General features: G+C 40.2%; 1 protein-coding gene across 1 annotated transcript in view; it reads right to left on the minus strand.

The window, feature by feature from the left end:
- Positions 1-622: 622 nt before the first annotated feature.
- Positions 623-15,846, minus strand: part of cpsf1 (cleavage and polyadenylation specific factor 1) — a 38,081-nt gene continuing 22,857 nt past the window's right edge. Inside the window, exons 26-38 of the mRNA XM_052092850.1 lie at positions 14,539-14,691; positions 14,139-14,255; positions 12,803-12,893; positions 12,029-12,113; positions 11,796-11,937; positions 11,445-11,597; positions 9,721-9,897; positions 5,335-5,401; positions 4,238-4,285; positions 3,976-4,131; positions 3,380-3,509; positions 1,589-1,727; positions 623-1,440 (exon numbers count right to left, since the gene is read on the minus strand). Of these exons, the coding sequence (XP_051948810.1) occupies positions 1,393-1,440; positions 1,589-1,727; positions 3,380-3,509; positions 3,976-4,131; positions 4,238-4,285; positions 5,335-5,401; positions 9,721-9,897; positions 11,445-11,597; positions 11,796-11,937; positions 12,029-12,113; positions 12,803-12,893; positions 14,139-14,255; positions 14,539-14,691 (1,506 nt within the window). The 3' untranslated portion in view covers positions 623-1,392. The remainder of the gene's footprint in view (positions 1,441-1,588; positions 1,728-3,379; positions 3,510-3,975; positions 4,132-4,237; positions 4,286-5,334; positions 5,402-9,720; positions 9,898-11,444; positions 11,598-11,795; positions 11,938-12,028; positions 12,114-12,802; positions 12,894-14,138; positions 14,256-14,538; positions 14,692-15,846) is intronic.

Here is a 15,846-nt window from a genome sequence, read left to right on the forward strand (position 1 = left end):
TGCATGAGCGGCTCTCATAATGTGGTTGTGCTGCTGCATGAGCGGCTCTCATAATGTGGTTGTGCTGCTGCATGAGTGGCTCTCATAATGTGGCTGCGCTGCACGAGTGGCTCTCATAATGCGGCTGCGCTGCATGAGTGGCTCTCATAATGTGGTTGTGCTGCTGCATGAGCGGCTCTCATAATGTGGTTGTGCTGCTGCATGAGCGGCTCTCATAATGTGGTTGTGCTGCTGCATGAGTGGCTCTCATAATGCGGCTGTGCTGCATGAGTGGCTCTCATAATGTGGTTGTGCTGCTGCATGAGTGGCTCTCATAATGTGGTTGTGCTGCTGCATGTGTGGCTCTCATAATGTGGTTGTGTTGCTGCATGAGTGGCTCTCATAATGTGGCTGCGCTGCATGAGTGGCTCTCATAATGTGGTTGCGCTGCATGAGTGGCTCTCATAATGTGGCTGCGCTGCATGAGTGGCTCTCATAATGCGGCTGCGCTGCACGAGTGGCTCTCATAATGTGGTTGTGCTGCTTGTGAGGTTTGTTGAGTTGCGTTGACTGCTCCCTGCTGACGTGGATCATAAGAACACAATGTTACATGTACTACGATGTTAGGAATAGGAAAATACTTTTATGTCGTTTACAGACGAGTCAGTAGGCATGATTAACCTTGTAAATGTTTTTTAACGTTTTATATATAAAATATTCACACTAAATAATGACAGCCCTAGTTTTAATATACTAAAACAATGACCAGGGAGAAGCAAAGTTCTCACACTTTACTTGTCATCAACACTATCTATTGCCAAAAGTTTCACACGATTACAGTTATTGTTTTAGAGCATGGTGTTATATAAATAGACAGGCTGTTTCTGATTGGGCAGGCAGTGTTCCAAGAGTGCTGATATTTCTTTTTAAAAACACTGGAACCTTTCACTTTGTATCACTCTGTTAATGTATCTGCTACATAGAATTCCAACGCTGTGGTTTGCAACATTTTAACCAAACTATTTTCTTTGGTGGAGCAAAAATAAACAAGTGTCAATCGATATTAAATTACCACACTCGCAGTCATGCTATTGTATTGAAAATCAGCAAGGCTGTGATGACCTATCAGTACAATAAGCTAAACTTATTTATCAAGTCCACTCTATAGTAAGCAATGAGAACACATATCAAACAGTGGTTTACAATATCAGCATGTTTGTTCTGAATGTCACAAGTTACATTTCATTACACAATCTTTTTTCCATACAAAACTTTCTAAGAAACATCACAGTATTTCCTATATTCCTTCTTCCTTTTAAATTGTAACAATATTTGGGCTTTTCTTTGAAAAAAAATTATATTAAACAGCTTGTGCATTGGGCCAACAGACAAATCTCCTGATGAAGAAACTCTTCAGAAGTGGGCAGTTACTCTATCAATCTCCAGAAGATCCTCCAAGATCTGAAACAAACAAATGTAGAAATTCCCTTTAACAGTATAGAAATACAGGAGAAGATTACTGTGATCACACAAGGACAATTGCTTTTCTTGGCAAAAATGTCTTGACAGCTGTGAAAGGTAATTATTGTGATATCTAGTGAGCACTCACAATGTCTGGTGTTGTACCGATCTTCTTGGACAGTTCACTTCGCTCCATGATGCTGAGGTACAGATACTTATTCAGCAGCTCTCCATCTAGGATGTTCTTGACAGCATTCTGTAATGTCCGCCGATCACAATGCAGCATTCTGGGGGTAAAAGAGGATGAGAAGTAATAAAAAAAAACAAGAAAACCCTTTTATGACCAAAAAACAGACTAAAGCAACCCAGAATTTAATAAAGCTCTGTAAATAAACATTGCTATTTTAACAGGAGCATCTTTTTATTATCTATTGGCATTGCAATAGAGGGGTTCATACTGAAGTTGTTGAATATTTGGAAAGGCATCAATGTTAGCTGGGAGAACTTAAAAGAATAGTATAAAAGTTATAATACTCTCATCCTTTTCTCACCCTTATGTAGACTAAACAACGTATGACTTTCTTCCACGGAAGAAACACGTGGTTTTAAGCTCCAAAAGTACATTAATGCAGCATAAAAGTAATCAAGAAGACTCAAGTGGGATATCACCAATTCTACAATCTTGACATCTGTATTCTCCTTTTCATGATTTGATGCTGGATTTCTTGCTGCATACACAGAGCCAAGGAGACTACAGATGTCAAGATTTAGAGTGAAAAGGGAGTTATATTTTGGTCTGTTCTCACCTAAACCCAATCATATTGCTTCGTAAAACATAGATTAACTACATATACACACACACACACACACACACAAGAAAATAACAATAAATAAATAATAAAAAAAAGAAAAAACTAACAAAAATATATATATAGATGTATAGCTATAGTAGTGTAAACAGGTACAGTGATAAGTTTAAGTAATAGGTTCATTTAGTGTGATATAATAGTAATCATTACTATTAATTACATTTTTCTGGTGATGTTGTGGAGAGAGAGAAAAAAAAAATATATATATATATATACACACACACACACACACACACACACACACACACACAGTATCTCACAAAAGTGAGTACACCCCTCTCATATTTGTAAATATTTGATTATATCTTTTCATGTGACAACACTGAAGAAATGACACTTTGCTACAATGTAAAGTAGTGAGTGTACAGCTTGTATAACAGTGTAAATTTGCTGTCCCCTCAAAATAACTCAACACACAGACATTAATGTCTAAACTGCTGGCAACAAAAGTGAGTACACCCCTAAGTGAAAATGTCCAAATTGGGCCCAATTAGCTATTTTTCCTCCCCGGTGTCATGTGACTCATTAGTGTTACAAGGTCTCAGGTGTGAATGGGTAGCAGGTGTGTTAAATTTGGTGTCATCGCTCTAGACCAGTAAATACAATTATTGCAGATATACACAACTCTCTAGATCTGGGAGCTGCTCCACTACCGCCAGTGAGCACAACCAACAGCGCAACAGTGCCCGTCCACCTTTTCAGCTCTCTTAGTTCTTTTTAATTTTTAGTACTTGTTGATTAATGTAGTTAAATGTTAACAAATGTAACCTTATTTTAAAGTGTTACAGATTTCTTACATTGATTCATCAAATCCTCACAACATTACAAACTTTTATTATAGGCAAAAAAGTATTTAAAAATAGGACAAAAAGACAAAAGGTACAAGACTGGTACTGTACTTAACGTCTTTAATGAGGGAATAAATGACAATCCTATGAAGCACTGCAAATGATAATCGAATTAAAAACAATGGAAAAATATGACCATAAATATGACCATAATGGTTACATACATGTAACCATAACTTTTTTCCAAGCACTAGTAATGAGTAATGAGAACTCCTGAAGTACCTGAAGGCCTTTGGGTTGAGCCCTGCGTGGTGTGGCAGCATGGTGGTGAGGGCATTCTGTAACATCAGCAGTCTGCGGTATGTCTTCTCCTGCATGGGCAGAAGCAGGCCGACACCACCATCCAGCGTAGCTGCACAGACAGCAAGAATCAAACCATTTTATTCAGGAAATGAATAAACCAGTTTAAGTAGTTAACTGGTGCCTCAATTGTGTATCCTGAAAATCCATATTGTTTCAATAAACCAATCATGAAAGCAGTCAATAATCTGTTCCTGGTTTAATAAATGACTTCTTAAAAAATCCCTATATTCATACATATTCTGAAGGAAATGAGAGTGATCTTTGGCCATTCAAAACTTGCAAAAACTTCTATTATGGGTGTTTAAATTAAGTTAAAATAATTGGGTTTGTTCAAATCCCTATCCCTAAATAGTAAGTAATAGCAATACCTGCCATGTTGAGCACTACCAATAATAATAATAATATGGCATGATCTCTGTAGGCTTTCATGCATTTGGACAGTCTTTATTTCTGCAATTCTGCTGGTTTCCGTTCAAATTCTATCACCTTTAATCAACTGCTGAGATGTGACTCACCGAACCAGGTGATGTGTTTGTTGTCCCAGGTGAGCACTTTGTTGCTGGCTGTCTCGAGAGTGCCACGGCAGGGCATCCTCCAGAAGGCGTTCACGTGAGCGCCCACGTTAAAATCGGCTCTTCGCAGCAAGCGCATGCCCCCGAAACTCTCTTTAGCTGAAGACGAATAAATAATATTGGAATACGTGACATTGGGCTTTGGGAAAGACATTTACATGCAATGGTTGGAGGTATTACTGAGGGAATCAAAGGAAACGCATACCTTCAGGAAGATACATGTAGACCATCAGGTTTTTGTCTCTGTCTGAAACTGAGAGGGTGTTTAAGGCGTTAAGTCATGCCTTGAACAGTCATTGGGTTTTTAGCATAAATCTGGTAGTTTGATAGCATACATAGCTCTGGAGATCACAGATTAAAGGAACAGTTCACCCAAAAATGACATTTCTTTCATGATTTACTGAAAGCATTTACTTTAAAACTTTGAAGCTCCAAAATACATATAAAAGGCAGTATAAAAGTAATCCATAAAATTCCAGTGGTTTAATCCATGTCTTCAGAAGTGATATGATAGGTGTGGGTGAGAAACAGATCAATATTTAAGTCCTTTTCTTACTATAAATCTATGTTTTGTTTCACAGAAAAAAAGAGGCCCACTTGTGAATACACATAGTTTGAATGTAGATTTATATTAAATAGGGACTTAAATATTGATCTGTTTTTCACTCACACCTATACTATCACTTCTGAAGATATTAGGGATGCACAGATATGGAAGGTTTGGCAGATACAATAACAGATAATTAATTATATTTGGAAGCCGATATCAGATATATTTGCAGATAAATCTAAGTCTGGATATATTTCTACATTCTGTGTGCCTGATTACAAAAACAAAAGGCTCAGCTTCTAAAGCATGTACAGAGCACTTCATATGAAATCAAACATGTAAAGTGGATTATTGCTTTTGTTTTAAAACAACTTCAAATGCAGAAAACAAGGAACCTGCAAGGAAACAAAATCTTTCTTTTCCCATAATCATTTACCAAATGAAGACTAATTTGAAGAAATGTTATATTCCTATGGCCAACTTTATTTTAATTAAAAGTCTATTGACTAATTGATTAATCCACTGGAGACGTATGGACTACATTTATGCTGCCTTTATATGCTTTTTGGGACTTCAAAGTTCTGGTCACCATTTAATTGCATTGCAAAAGAGCTGAAATATTCTTATAAAAATCTTTGCTTGTGTTCTGCATAAGAAAGTCATACACATCTGGGATGGCATGATGGTAAGTAAATGATGAGAGAACTTATATTTTTGGGTGAACTATCCCTTTAAGTCAGTAAGTCACATACCCAGAAAGCCGAGCTGGTTATTGTCCACCATGAACTCTACATTGTAGACTTCCAGCGGCTTTGCAACCTACAAAGAAATAGAAAGAAGCAATCTTTGAAAGGCTACAATTAATTAAACAATTAAATACAACTAAATACTTGTTAAGAAATTGTTGATATCAAGCTATTTGGATGCATCTCATGACACATTTCACTCCAAAATTAAGATTTTTTTTAACATTGTGACATGGAAACTTTCATACATTTTCAATTAAGCACATTTTCCCCACAATTGTTTTTAATCAAGTCAAGTCAAGTGGTTTTTATTGTCGTTTCAACCATATACAGTTAGTACAGTACACAGCAAAACGAGACAACGTTCCTCCAGGACCATGGTGCTACATAAAAACAACAAAGGACCAACATAGGACCACATGAGACTACACAACGAAATAAAATACCTATATAAACTACCTATATATACCTATATAAAGTGCACGTGCAAACATGTGCAAAAAGTACAGGACAGTACAACAAATTACTGACAATGAACAGGACAATAGACAGTGCAGCGCCGACCAGTACTCAGTAGTGCAAAAAGATGACAGTTTCTAAAAATGTAAACATAAAATACTATGAGATAATGTTCTATGCACATAGCAGTTATTGAGGTAGCAGACAGTTATAAAGGGACAGTTATTAAAGTGCAACTCAGGACACGTGTGTGTCAAACCAGTCTCTGAGTATTGAGAAGTCTGATGGCTTGGGGGAAGAAGCTGTTACACAGTCTGGCCGTGAGGGCCCGAATGCTTCGGTACCTCTTGCCAGACGGAAGGAGGGTAAAGAGTTTGTGTGAGGGGTGTGTGGGGTCGTCCACAATGCTGGTTGCTTTGCGGATACAGTGTTTTTTGTAAATGTCTTTGATGGAGGGAAGAGAGACCCCAATGATCTTCTCAGCTGTCCTCACTATTCTCTGCAGGGCTTTGCGGTCCGAAACGGTGCAAGTCCCAAACCAGGCAGTGATGCAGCTGCTCAGGATGCTCTCAATAGTCCCTCTATAGAATGTAGTGAGGATGGGGGTTGGGAGATGTGCTTTCCTCAGCCTTCGAAGAAAGTAGAGACGCTGCTGGGCTTTCTTGGTGATTGAGCTGGTGTTGAGGGACCAGGTGAGGTTCTCCGCCAGGTGAACACCAAGAAATTTGGTGCTCTTGACGATCTCCACAGAGGAGCCGTCGATGTTCAGCGGAGTGTGTTCACCTTGTGCTCTCCTAAAGTCAACAACCATCTCTTTTGTTTTGTCGACATTCAGGGACAGGTTGTTGGCTCTACACCAGTTCGTCAGCCGCTGCACCTCCTCTCTGTATGCTGACTCGTTGTTCTTGCTGATGAGACCCACCACGGTCGTGTCATTGGCGAACTTGATGATGTGATTCGAGCTGTGCATTGCTGCACAGTCGTGAGTCAGCAGAGTGAACAGCATTGGACTGAGCACACAGCCCTGGGGGGCCCCAGTGCTCAGTGTGGTGGTGGTGGAGATGCTGTTCCCGATCCGGACTGACTGAGGTCTCCCAGTCAGGAAGTCCAGGATCCAGTTGCAGAGGGAGGTGTCCAGGCCCAGCAGGTTCAGCTTTCCAATCAGGTGCTGGGGAATGATTGTGTTGAATGCTGAGCTGAAATCTATGAACAGCATTCGAACGTATGAGTCCTTATTGTCTAGGTGGGTGAGGGCCAGATGGAGGGTTGTGGTGATGGCATCGTCCGTTGAACGGTTTGAACGATCACGCAAACTGCAGTGGGTCTAGTGAGGGGGCAGCTGGGTCTTAATCTGCCTCATGACGAGCCTCTCGAAGCACTTCATGATGATGGGTGTAAGTGCGACGGGACGGTAGTCGTTGAGGCAGGACACTGAAGACTTCTTTGGCATGGGGATGATGGTGGTGGCCTTGAAGCACGTTGGAACAACGGCGCTGCTCAGAGAGATGTTGAAGATGTCGGTAAGAACATCTGCTAGCTGGTCTGCACATCCTCTGAGCACTCTGCCAGGAATGTTGTCTGGTCCAGCAGCCTTCCGTGGGTTGACTCTACGTAGAGTTTTCCTCACATCTGCCGTGGTAAGACAGAGCACCTGGTCGTTTGGAGGAGGGGTGGACTTCCTCGCCATCACGTCGTTCTGCACTTCAAACCGAGCGTAGAAGTCGTTCAGCGCATCTGGAAGGTAGGCATCTTTGTCACAGGCAACTGATGTTGTCCTGTAGTTGGTGATGGCCTGGATGCCCTGCCACATGCGCCGCGTGTCACCGCTGTCCTGGAAGTGACTGTGGATTCTCTGGGCGTGTGGCGCTTTGCCTCTCTGATTGCCCGTGACAGTTTGGCCCTAGCTGTTCTTAGGGCTGCCTTATCGCCTGCTCTGAAGGCGGAGTCTCGGGACCTCAGCAGCGTGCGCACCTCCGCAGTCATCCACGGCTTCTGGTTGGAGCGTGTTGTGATGGTCTTGGAGAAAGTGACATCATCAATGCACTTGCTGATGTAGCTGGTCACTGATGCTGTGTATTCCTCCAAGTTGGTAGAATCGCCATATGTTGCAGCCTCCCTGAACATGTGCCAGTCAGTACACTCAAAACAGTCCTGAAGAGCAGAGATGGCTCCTGCTGGCCAGGTTTTCACCTGCTTCTGAAGCGGTTTTGTGCGTCTGACGAGCGGTCTGTATGCTGGAATTAACATAACAGAGATGTGGTCTGAGTAGCCGAGGTGGGGCGGGGCTCCGCCCGGTCAGCGCCTGGGATGTTTGTGTAAACAAGATCAAGCGCGTTAGCCCCTCTCGTTGCAAAGTCCACATACTGATGGAATTTAGGGAGCACTGTCTTGAGATTTGCATGGTTGAAATCTCCGGCGACAATAAACAGTCCGTCGGGGTGAGCGTTCTGCAGTTACGCTCATAGCCCCATACAGTTCACAGAGCGCTTCCTTAGCGTTAGCGCTAGGGGAATGTAAACTCGGTTATGCAAACAGTGGTGAATTCCCGTGGTAGATAAAAAGGTCTGCATCTAACAATCACAAGCTCCAACAGCGATGAACAGTAACTAGAGACTAGCATAGAGTTCTTGCACCATTCCGTGTTGATGTAAACACACAAGCCACCACCGCGAGTCTTACCGCAGAGAGCTGTATTTCTGTCGGCACGAAACGAGGCGAGCCCGTCTAGCTGAATGGCGGCATCCGGAACTCTGTCGCTGAGCCACGTCTCCGTGAAAACAAAGACGCAGCAGTCTCTAAACTCACGCTGCGTAGCCTGCTGGAGTCGGATATAGTCCAGTTTATTGTCCAGGGAGCAAACATTTGAGAGCAGGATAGACGGGAGAGCCGGCCGGCTAGGGTTTGTTTTAGCCTAGCATGGACCCCGCCCTCTTTCAGCGCTTCGCTTTCGCACACCGCTTACGACGTCCTCTCCCCCGGCCACCGGCATCAGGCGACGCCGAGGGCTGGAGGCCTGGTCTCCGCAGCAAGCCGAGTACGCGTAGCGCCTCCTGCAGGTCATCATGCAGCTTGGTTTTTGCATGAGTCTTATATTTGAGTAGTGTCTGGCGATGGACATGTTTAATGTAACATGTCCAGGCGTTTTACTTTTGAGTTTCATTTGTAATTCTCATTAGTCTCAATAGTAATTCTCATTAGAATCTCTACTATGTTAAGGGGAAAAAATTGTGCTAAACAACTATTTAAAAAAAGGCAGTTGAACAAATACTGCCATGATAATTAAACATGATTTAAAAGAAATCACATTCTTTTTCATTACAGTAACGAGAACGAGAGTTTTGCATTACAGTAACGAGAATGAGAGTTTTGCATTACAGTAACAAGAATTTTGCATTACAGTAATGAGAATTTTGCATTACAGTAACGAGAACGAGAGTTTTGCATTACATAATGAGAGTGAGTTTTGCATTACATAATGAGAGTGAGTTCTGCATTACAGTAACGAGAACGAGAGTTCTGCATTACAGTAACGAGAACGAGAGTTCTGCATTACAGTAACGAGAACGAGAGTTTTGCATTACAGTAACGAGAACGAGAGTTCTGCATTACAGTAACGAGAACGAGAGTTTTGCATTACAGTAACGAGAACGAGAGTTCTGCATTACAGTAACGAGAACGAGAGTTTTGCATTACTGTAACGAGAACGAGAGTTTTGCATTACGGTAATGAGAATCTGTCCCAAAATAAAAATAACGTCCCAAAAATAACGTCCCAAACAATACAAATAAATCTTAATGGTATTAAAAATAGGGTCAATTTTCTTAAAAAATATTTTTTTTTATTTTCATTTTGGTGTGAAAAGTGACCTGGACATGTTCTTGACAGGTTTGGTGAAATTCATCCATTTACAATCTATGGATTATAGGTGGTTACCCTGCTGACGAGTGATAGCGTCTTGCTCTCTTCCTGGTAGCGAAGCAGAGAGATGCTCTTCATGACATCAGCAGCGAGGATGAAGTTCTTAATGCTGTGCATCTGATGAATGTAGAGCTGAGTGTCGATGAAGGCCATACCTGTCAGATCATTATCCCTCAGACTCCATAAAAAGATCTGCACACAAAAAACATGAGAATAAAACACCAAACTGTGATGAATAAAATGACAAATACACTGCCTGGCCAAAAAGAAATAAAAAAGCCACCGTTTGGATTTAAATAAGCAGATACTTAAGAGCCTATGATTGGATCATTATTGCAGTAATTAATATGTTTCAGCTGGTAACAATTCTTTTAACCCTAACTGATGCAGTGTGTAGCTTCTCATTTATTAAACAACCATGCGTTTCAGAAGGTTGCATCAAACAACTATAGAGATTGCTGAAATCACTGGAATTGGGTTAAGAACTGTCCAACGCATTATTATTATTTTACATTTGAATCCCCTTTTCTCCCAATTTGGAATTCCCAATTCCCACTACTTAGTAGGTCCTCGTGGTGGTGTGGTTACTCACCTCAATCCGGGTGGTGGAGGTACAAGTCTCAGTCGCCTCCAATTCTGAGACCGTAAATCCACACATTTTATCACGTGGCTTGCTGTGCATGACACTGCGGAGACTCACAACATGTGGAGGCTCATGCTACTCTCCGCAATCCACGCACAACTTACCACGCGCCCCATCGAGAGCAAAAAACACTAAACGCGACCACGAGGAGGTTGCCACATTTGACTCTACCCTCCCTAGCAACCGGGCCAATATGGTTGTTTATACTTGCTGAGCTACCCAGGCCCCTGTTCAACGCATTATTAAAACCTGGAAGGATAGTGGTGAACCACAGCTTCACGGAAGAAATGTGATCGGAAAAAAATCTAGAATGATCATGAATGGATATCATTAAAACACTTAGTCACATTGTAAAAAAATCGACAGTGTTTAATATTTAATAAATATGTTTAATAGTGAAAGTAAGAGCATTTCCACATGCACAATGTGATGAGAACTTACAGGATTGGGACTAAACAGCTGTGCAGCTACTAGAAAGCCCCTTGTTAGTGAGCCTAATCAGAAAAAAATGACTTCAATTTGCTAGGGAGCATAAAGATTGGACTGTGGAGCAATAGAAAAAGGTCATGTGATCTGATGAGGTCAGATTTACCCTATTCTAATGCGATGGGTGCATCATGGTAAGAAGGGAAGGGCATGAAGCGATGCACCTGTCATGCATAATGCCCACTTTACAAGCCTCTGGAGGCAGTGTTATGATCTGAGGTTGCTTCAATTGGTCAGGTCTAGCCTCACCAACATTATTCCTCGAAATCTTTGTGTTCAGCAGAAGAAAAAAGTCATACACATCTGGGATGACATGAGGGTGAGTAAATGATGAGAGAATTTTCAATTTTGGGTGAACAATTAACTAAGTGTTAAGGTTTAATGATAGTTTACGCAGACTGCAAAGGAGTTTAATATTGTTAAAAGTCCCATCTGGATTTTATGTATAAATAAATCCATTAAGAAGGTCTTTCTCTATGATTTGATGATAAATGAGTGTACAACAAATAGTGTTAAACATTTAATTAATCGTAGTTTCCAGGAATAAATTCACTTATTCACAGCAAGTGTCTAAATATCTTTAAGTGAAGCAGATCTTTGTGTGTTTTACCTTCTGTCCAATGGCAGACAACAGGTATCCACTGCAGTGACAAAGAGCTGTAACAGGCCCCTTCTGTTCCTTCTCATACAACACTTTAAACTTGTTCTTAGTGAGGGGCTGACCGGGCTCTGGCACCACCTCAATAATATCCAGAATTAAGATCTGTCAGCAGAAATCAAACCCACATCAGATGAGAAGGATACACAGAGACAGCAGACAAAATCACCCAAAAGAGGCCAATGTTGAAAGGACACAAGTATGGCTAAATTCACTGCTTTGTTTACATCTGGTGGGGGAAGATTTCCAGGTTAGCCTCAGAAGTCAGACTCTAGAGGTAGTTAGGAGTAAGAGAAGACTCACCCTGCCCCTACAGGTGACCTCCTCTCCCTGCATGAGGCAGGTGCCCAGAGCCACATATCCCTTCAGTCCAGATACTGTCTCCTGACTCTTAAGAGCGACAGTCTTCATACACGTCACATGCTCCCACTCCTCCAGGTCAATGCTGACAAACACATTTCAACAACATAACACTGATGGTTAAGCTAATGTTTCAGGATCTCTGATGAGGTGACGCATGACTGTGGGGTTCTCACCGTGTGTTTGGGATGGCCTCCCAGCTGACTGGAGAAATTAGCTGAATGGAGAACTGGTCCTGCTGAGGGTGGATGTACCGCTCATCTGACAGAACAAGCAAAATATTAAGACCCAAATAAATGATTTACTCTATCCAGGGGTGTAAAGAGTACAGATAAATGATACTTAAAGGAATAGTCCACCCAAAAAAGAAAAAAAAAAAAACCTGTCAATTTAGTTTCATTAAACAATTAAAATGTCGAACAAAAATAACTAGACATATTTTGTACTTAAAATAAAAATACAAATACTGTGGAAGATTTTCCAATTAAACTAACATTGATGCACAAACTTTGTATAACAAGAATGAACACATTTTACACTTAAATGGACTTCATTGCTGTTTAAAATAAAACTGTAATATGTACTGTAAAAGTCTAAATACAAATTTTATTAATTGTAAAAGTAGCATTTTGTTCCCCCTTGGAAATGTAATTGTATTTCCCCACACCCCTTTCAGACCAAACACGTTTTTGCACTTAAAAAAATGCTAGATGCAGCACAACAAATATAACAGAAGCAGGTGTCTCAAGATGCGTTTTCTTTTATTTAAGTTATTTTTAACTTGACATTGTGTCTTAAAAACGCTGTGCATCTGTGGTGGACACAAAAAACAGTGAGACGTGGCAAAATGGTAAAAGACGTTTGTCTAACACAGGTTTACGAGTGTGTGTTTGGTCTGAGCAGCCCCTTACTCCTTCAATTCACACATCCAAACAAAAACAGTGTCACACCTCTTTCAATGGTCTCAAATTCCTTCTCTTCTCCAGTCATCCTGGGGATCCGTGTGCACTGTTCTTTCACACTGCTGCACACTGCATACACCTAAAAAACACATACACACATTACCAATGACTAACATGACAAGAAACCTTGATTAATTTGAGTGGACCTTAGGGAAACATAAAATGTTAAAAAATGTTTAACATGGCTATTTTAACCCTTTAATCTCTTAAGGTGTTTTTAAAGATTTAATGTTTCAGTGGCATGCCCAAAATGAAAGGCTTATAAATCTACAAAAAAACAAACAAACAAAGAGGGTCAATTGTTTGGTATCATTTGAAAGAAACGTTAAAATATTTTTTTGATATATTTAATGATAAATTATAATACTTGCAAATACAACAATGACTAAAGGTTTGCTCTCTCTCTCCAAAGCATACAGGGATGCGTAACAAGATCTCATTCAGTTCCATTCTGTGTCATTTGAGTCAACATTGAGTCTGTGTCATGTACTTGGCACCATCCCATGGTGGCCATTTGTAATTAGAGTTAACGATCCTCTCTGCCCATATCTGGATGACTTCCACCTCTGGTTGCAGCGATCTGAATCCTAATACGATTGGTTTAGCGTTCCATTATGTTGGACAATGTACTTCATAATTTCAGATGAAGTCACCTGATCCAGGTAAGCTAATGTGTTTTTAGCTAGATAGCACATTATAAACTGTGTGCACATTGTGCTTCGTGTGGATTATCTAATGATCCATGCATCCAGTTACGCAGTGTGTGGGCTTGTTTTAATGGGAACCGCCTCCTTTATGCAATGGAAATTTTAAGTTTTGTTTATTAATCATGAAGATAGAAGCGAAAACGTGGCTTATAGGCAACACTTGTTTACATGTAACATGTATGTCAAAGACATAGAGTATGTTTGGCTATTACTTGCTATATTTTTGTCTGAGTAAAACAAATAGGCTGGTTGCAATCTACTCTCTGAGAGCTTTCCAACAACATATGACACATGGCTATTTGATCAGTTGGATGTTTGTATCGATTAGACTAATACGTACAGTGCAAAATTATTAATATATTATCAAAATGTAACACTTCTGATTTGTCTGCAAATTTCAAACACTTGTTTAGTTTTGGTCATAATCCTTACATGCATTGTAAAATAGAGCTTCTAAGATTTAAAAAAATATATACCTATTTTGGGTCAAGACTGTAGTTATTATTATTTTGACATTAATAACATATCTAGGCCAATCTGAGCTTAAAGAGTTAATACTAGGCTACTACATTCACTGAACTCCTCATCCATTTTTCCACAGCTATAGTGAGGGTTACCTTAGATTCAACATGGTACGACACGTAGTGAACGGTACATCTGAGTGGAATCTTGCGAACAGGCCAGGGTGCATCGTAAGAGAGGTAGGTGGGTAACACACTGATCCTCAATTCACCCTGCAAGAACACACACACACACAAATTGAATGAGTCAAGACAAACTGAGAACTTGACGGTGCGATATTGAAGATATTGTTGACTTTTGTATGACAAATTGCTTGCTATGTTCCTGATTTTTAAGTCGCTTTGGATAAAAGCATCTGCTAAATGACTAAATGTAAATGACAACCTTTCCAAGATATCCTGATTCATTAGAATAAACAACATGTTTATTTTAACATTTTGAGAAGTGATTTTACATTCAATACCACAATGTTGTGTATATACCAAAATGTTTTACCTGTTTGTTGAAGTAGAGGAATCCTTTGGGGCAGTTGACATTGTGAAAGGGCGAAAATGATTCAATAGCACCATCAATTGTCATGGGGTGGAGACGCATCGCCCCACGAGAGGTCACTAGCATCCAGTGAGGAGAGGGTCCACAGATAAACACCTGGCAAACAGCAAAAAAACATTTATCTTGTGATTTTATTATAGCTCTCAATATTGGTTTAATAAATATAATTCAGATAATTCAAATATTGCATCATAAAGCAGTTAGAGAATACAACAATGTTTTATTTCCATATCATTGAACATAAGCCTATTATTGGCCTAATTCCTTCTGTGCTATTTTTAAAGTTGGTCTAGGTACTCATGCGTCAGACGGACGCTTTTGGAGCGTTTCACTTTGGTTGTGTCATGTCTTACTAAGTTTTTAGCATCTCTAGTCATAAGCGCTGTGTTTTAAGCATGCTGTGTCAAGTTACACGTAGTTTGAAACTTCGAGATCCCTGAACTCTGTTGTGCTTGGTCCAACTGTCATTGAACGGCTGAGCCCCCTTCTTGTTGGTTTGATGAGGCATGTTGCCTGTTCAGCTGGAGCACTAACTCCCCCTACTGCATCAAGGTGGTATATCAAGATTGAATTTCTCAGATGGTAGGAACAATTATTATTAAGGAATTTACATACAGGTCCAAGAGTATATGTCTGTGTCTCGTAAGATGACAAGAACACCCACTTCCCGATATGCCCACTCAAAGTAACACCCCCATTGGATCACAAAACTATTCTATTGGCTACAAGAACTTTTAAACTACAATGCAATCGCTGTATGATTCATGTTGTCTTAACTATGTAATTATGAAAAAGAATAACTTTTAAATGATGTCACATCCCACATTTTTAAAACAAAGATATAAATGGTGAAACTGAACATTTGTCAGTTCTGTTTTCTCCATATTAGCTTAGCAAACCACTAATCAAGTAACATGCTAGTTCACAGTGTTACAGCTGCTTCTCCTCTACATTTTCATCACGTTTCTCCTAACTGTCACCACCTAGAGATACAGTGGTATAACGGTATATTTAATAATTTTACAGACCTTTAATTTTTTTAAAGGTGCACTTAGTCATTTTTCCCTCATATACAAAGTTGTACTTCAAAAGAAATGAATTGTAATTTTGAAACATGTATAAACTCATAAGCACACTTGCATGAGATGAAGACTCTAGTCATATCAGTAACCCTATAGCTGTTTTAATCTACATGGAGCGGGTCTGCACATTGGGGATGTCATTTTAGAATCACATGATCAGCAGAATACT

This window comes from Xyrauchen texanus, chromosome 26 (genome assembly GCF_025860055.1).
Source record: "Xyrauchen texanus isolate HMW12.3.18 chromosome 26, RBS_HiC_50CHRs, whole genome shotgun sequence".
Taxonomy (NCBI): domain Eukaryota; kingdom Metazoa; phylum Chordata; class Actinopteri; order Cypriniformes; family Catostomidae; genus Xyrauchen; species Xyrauchen texanus.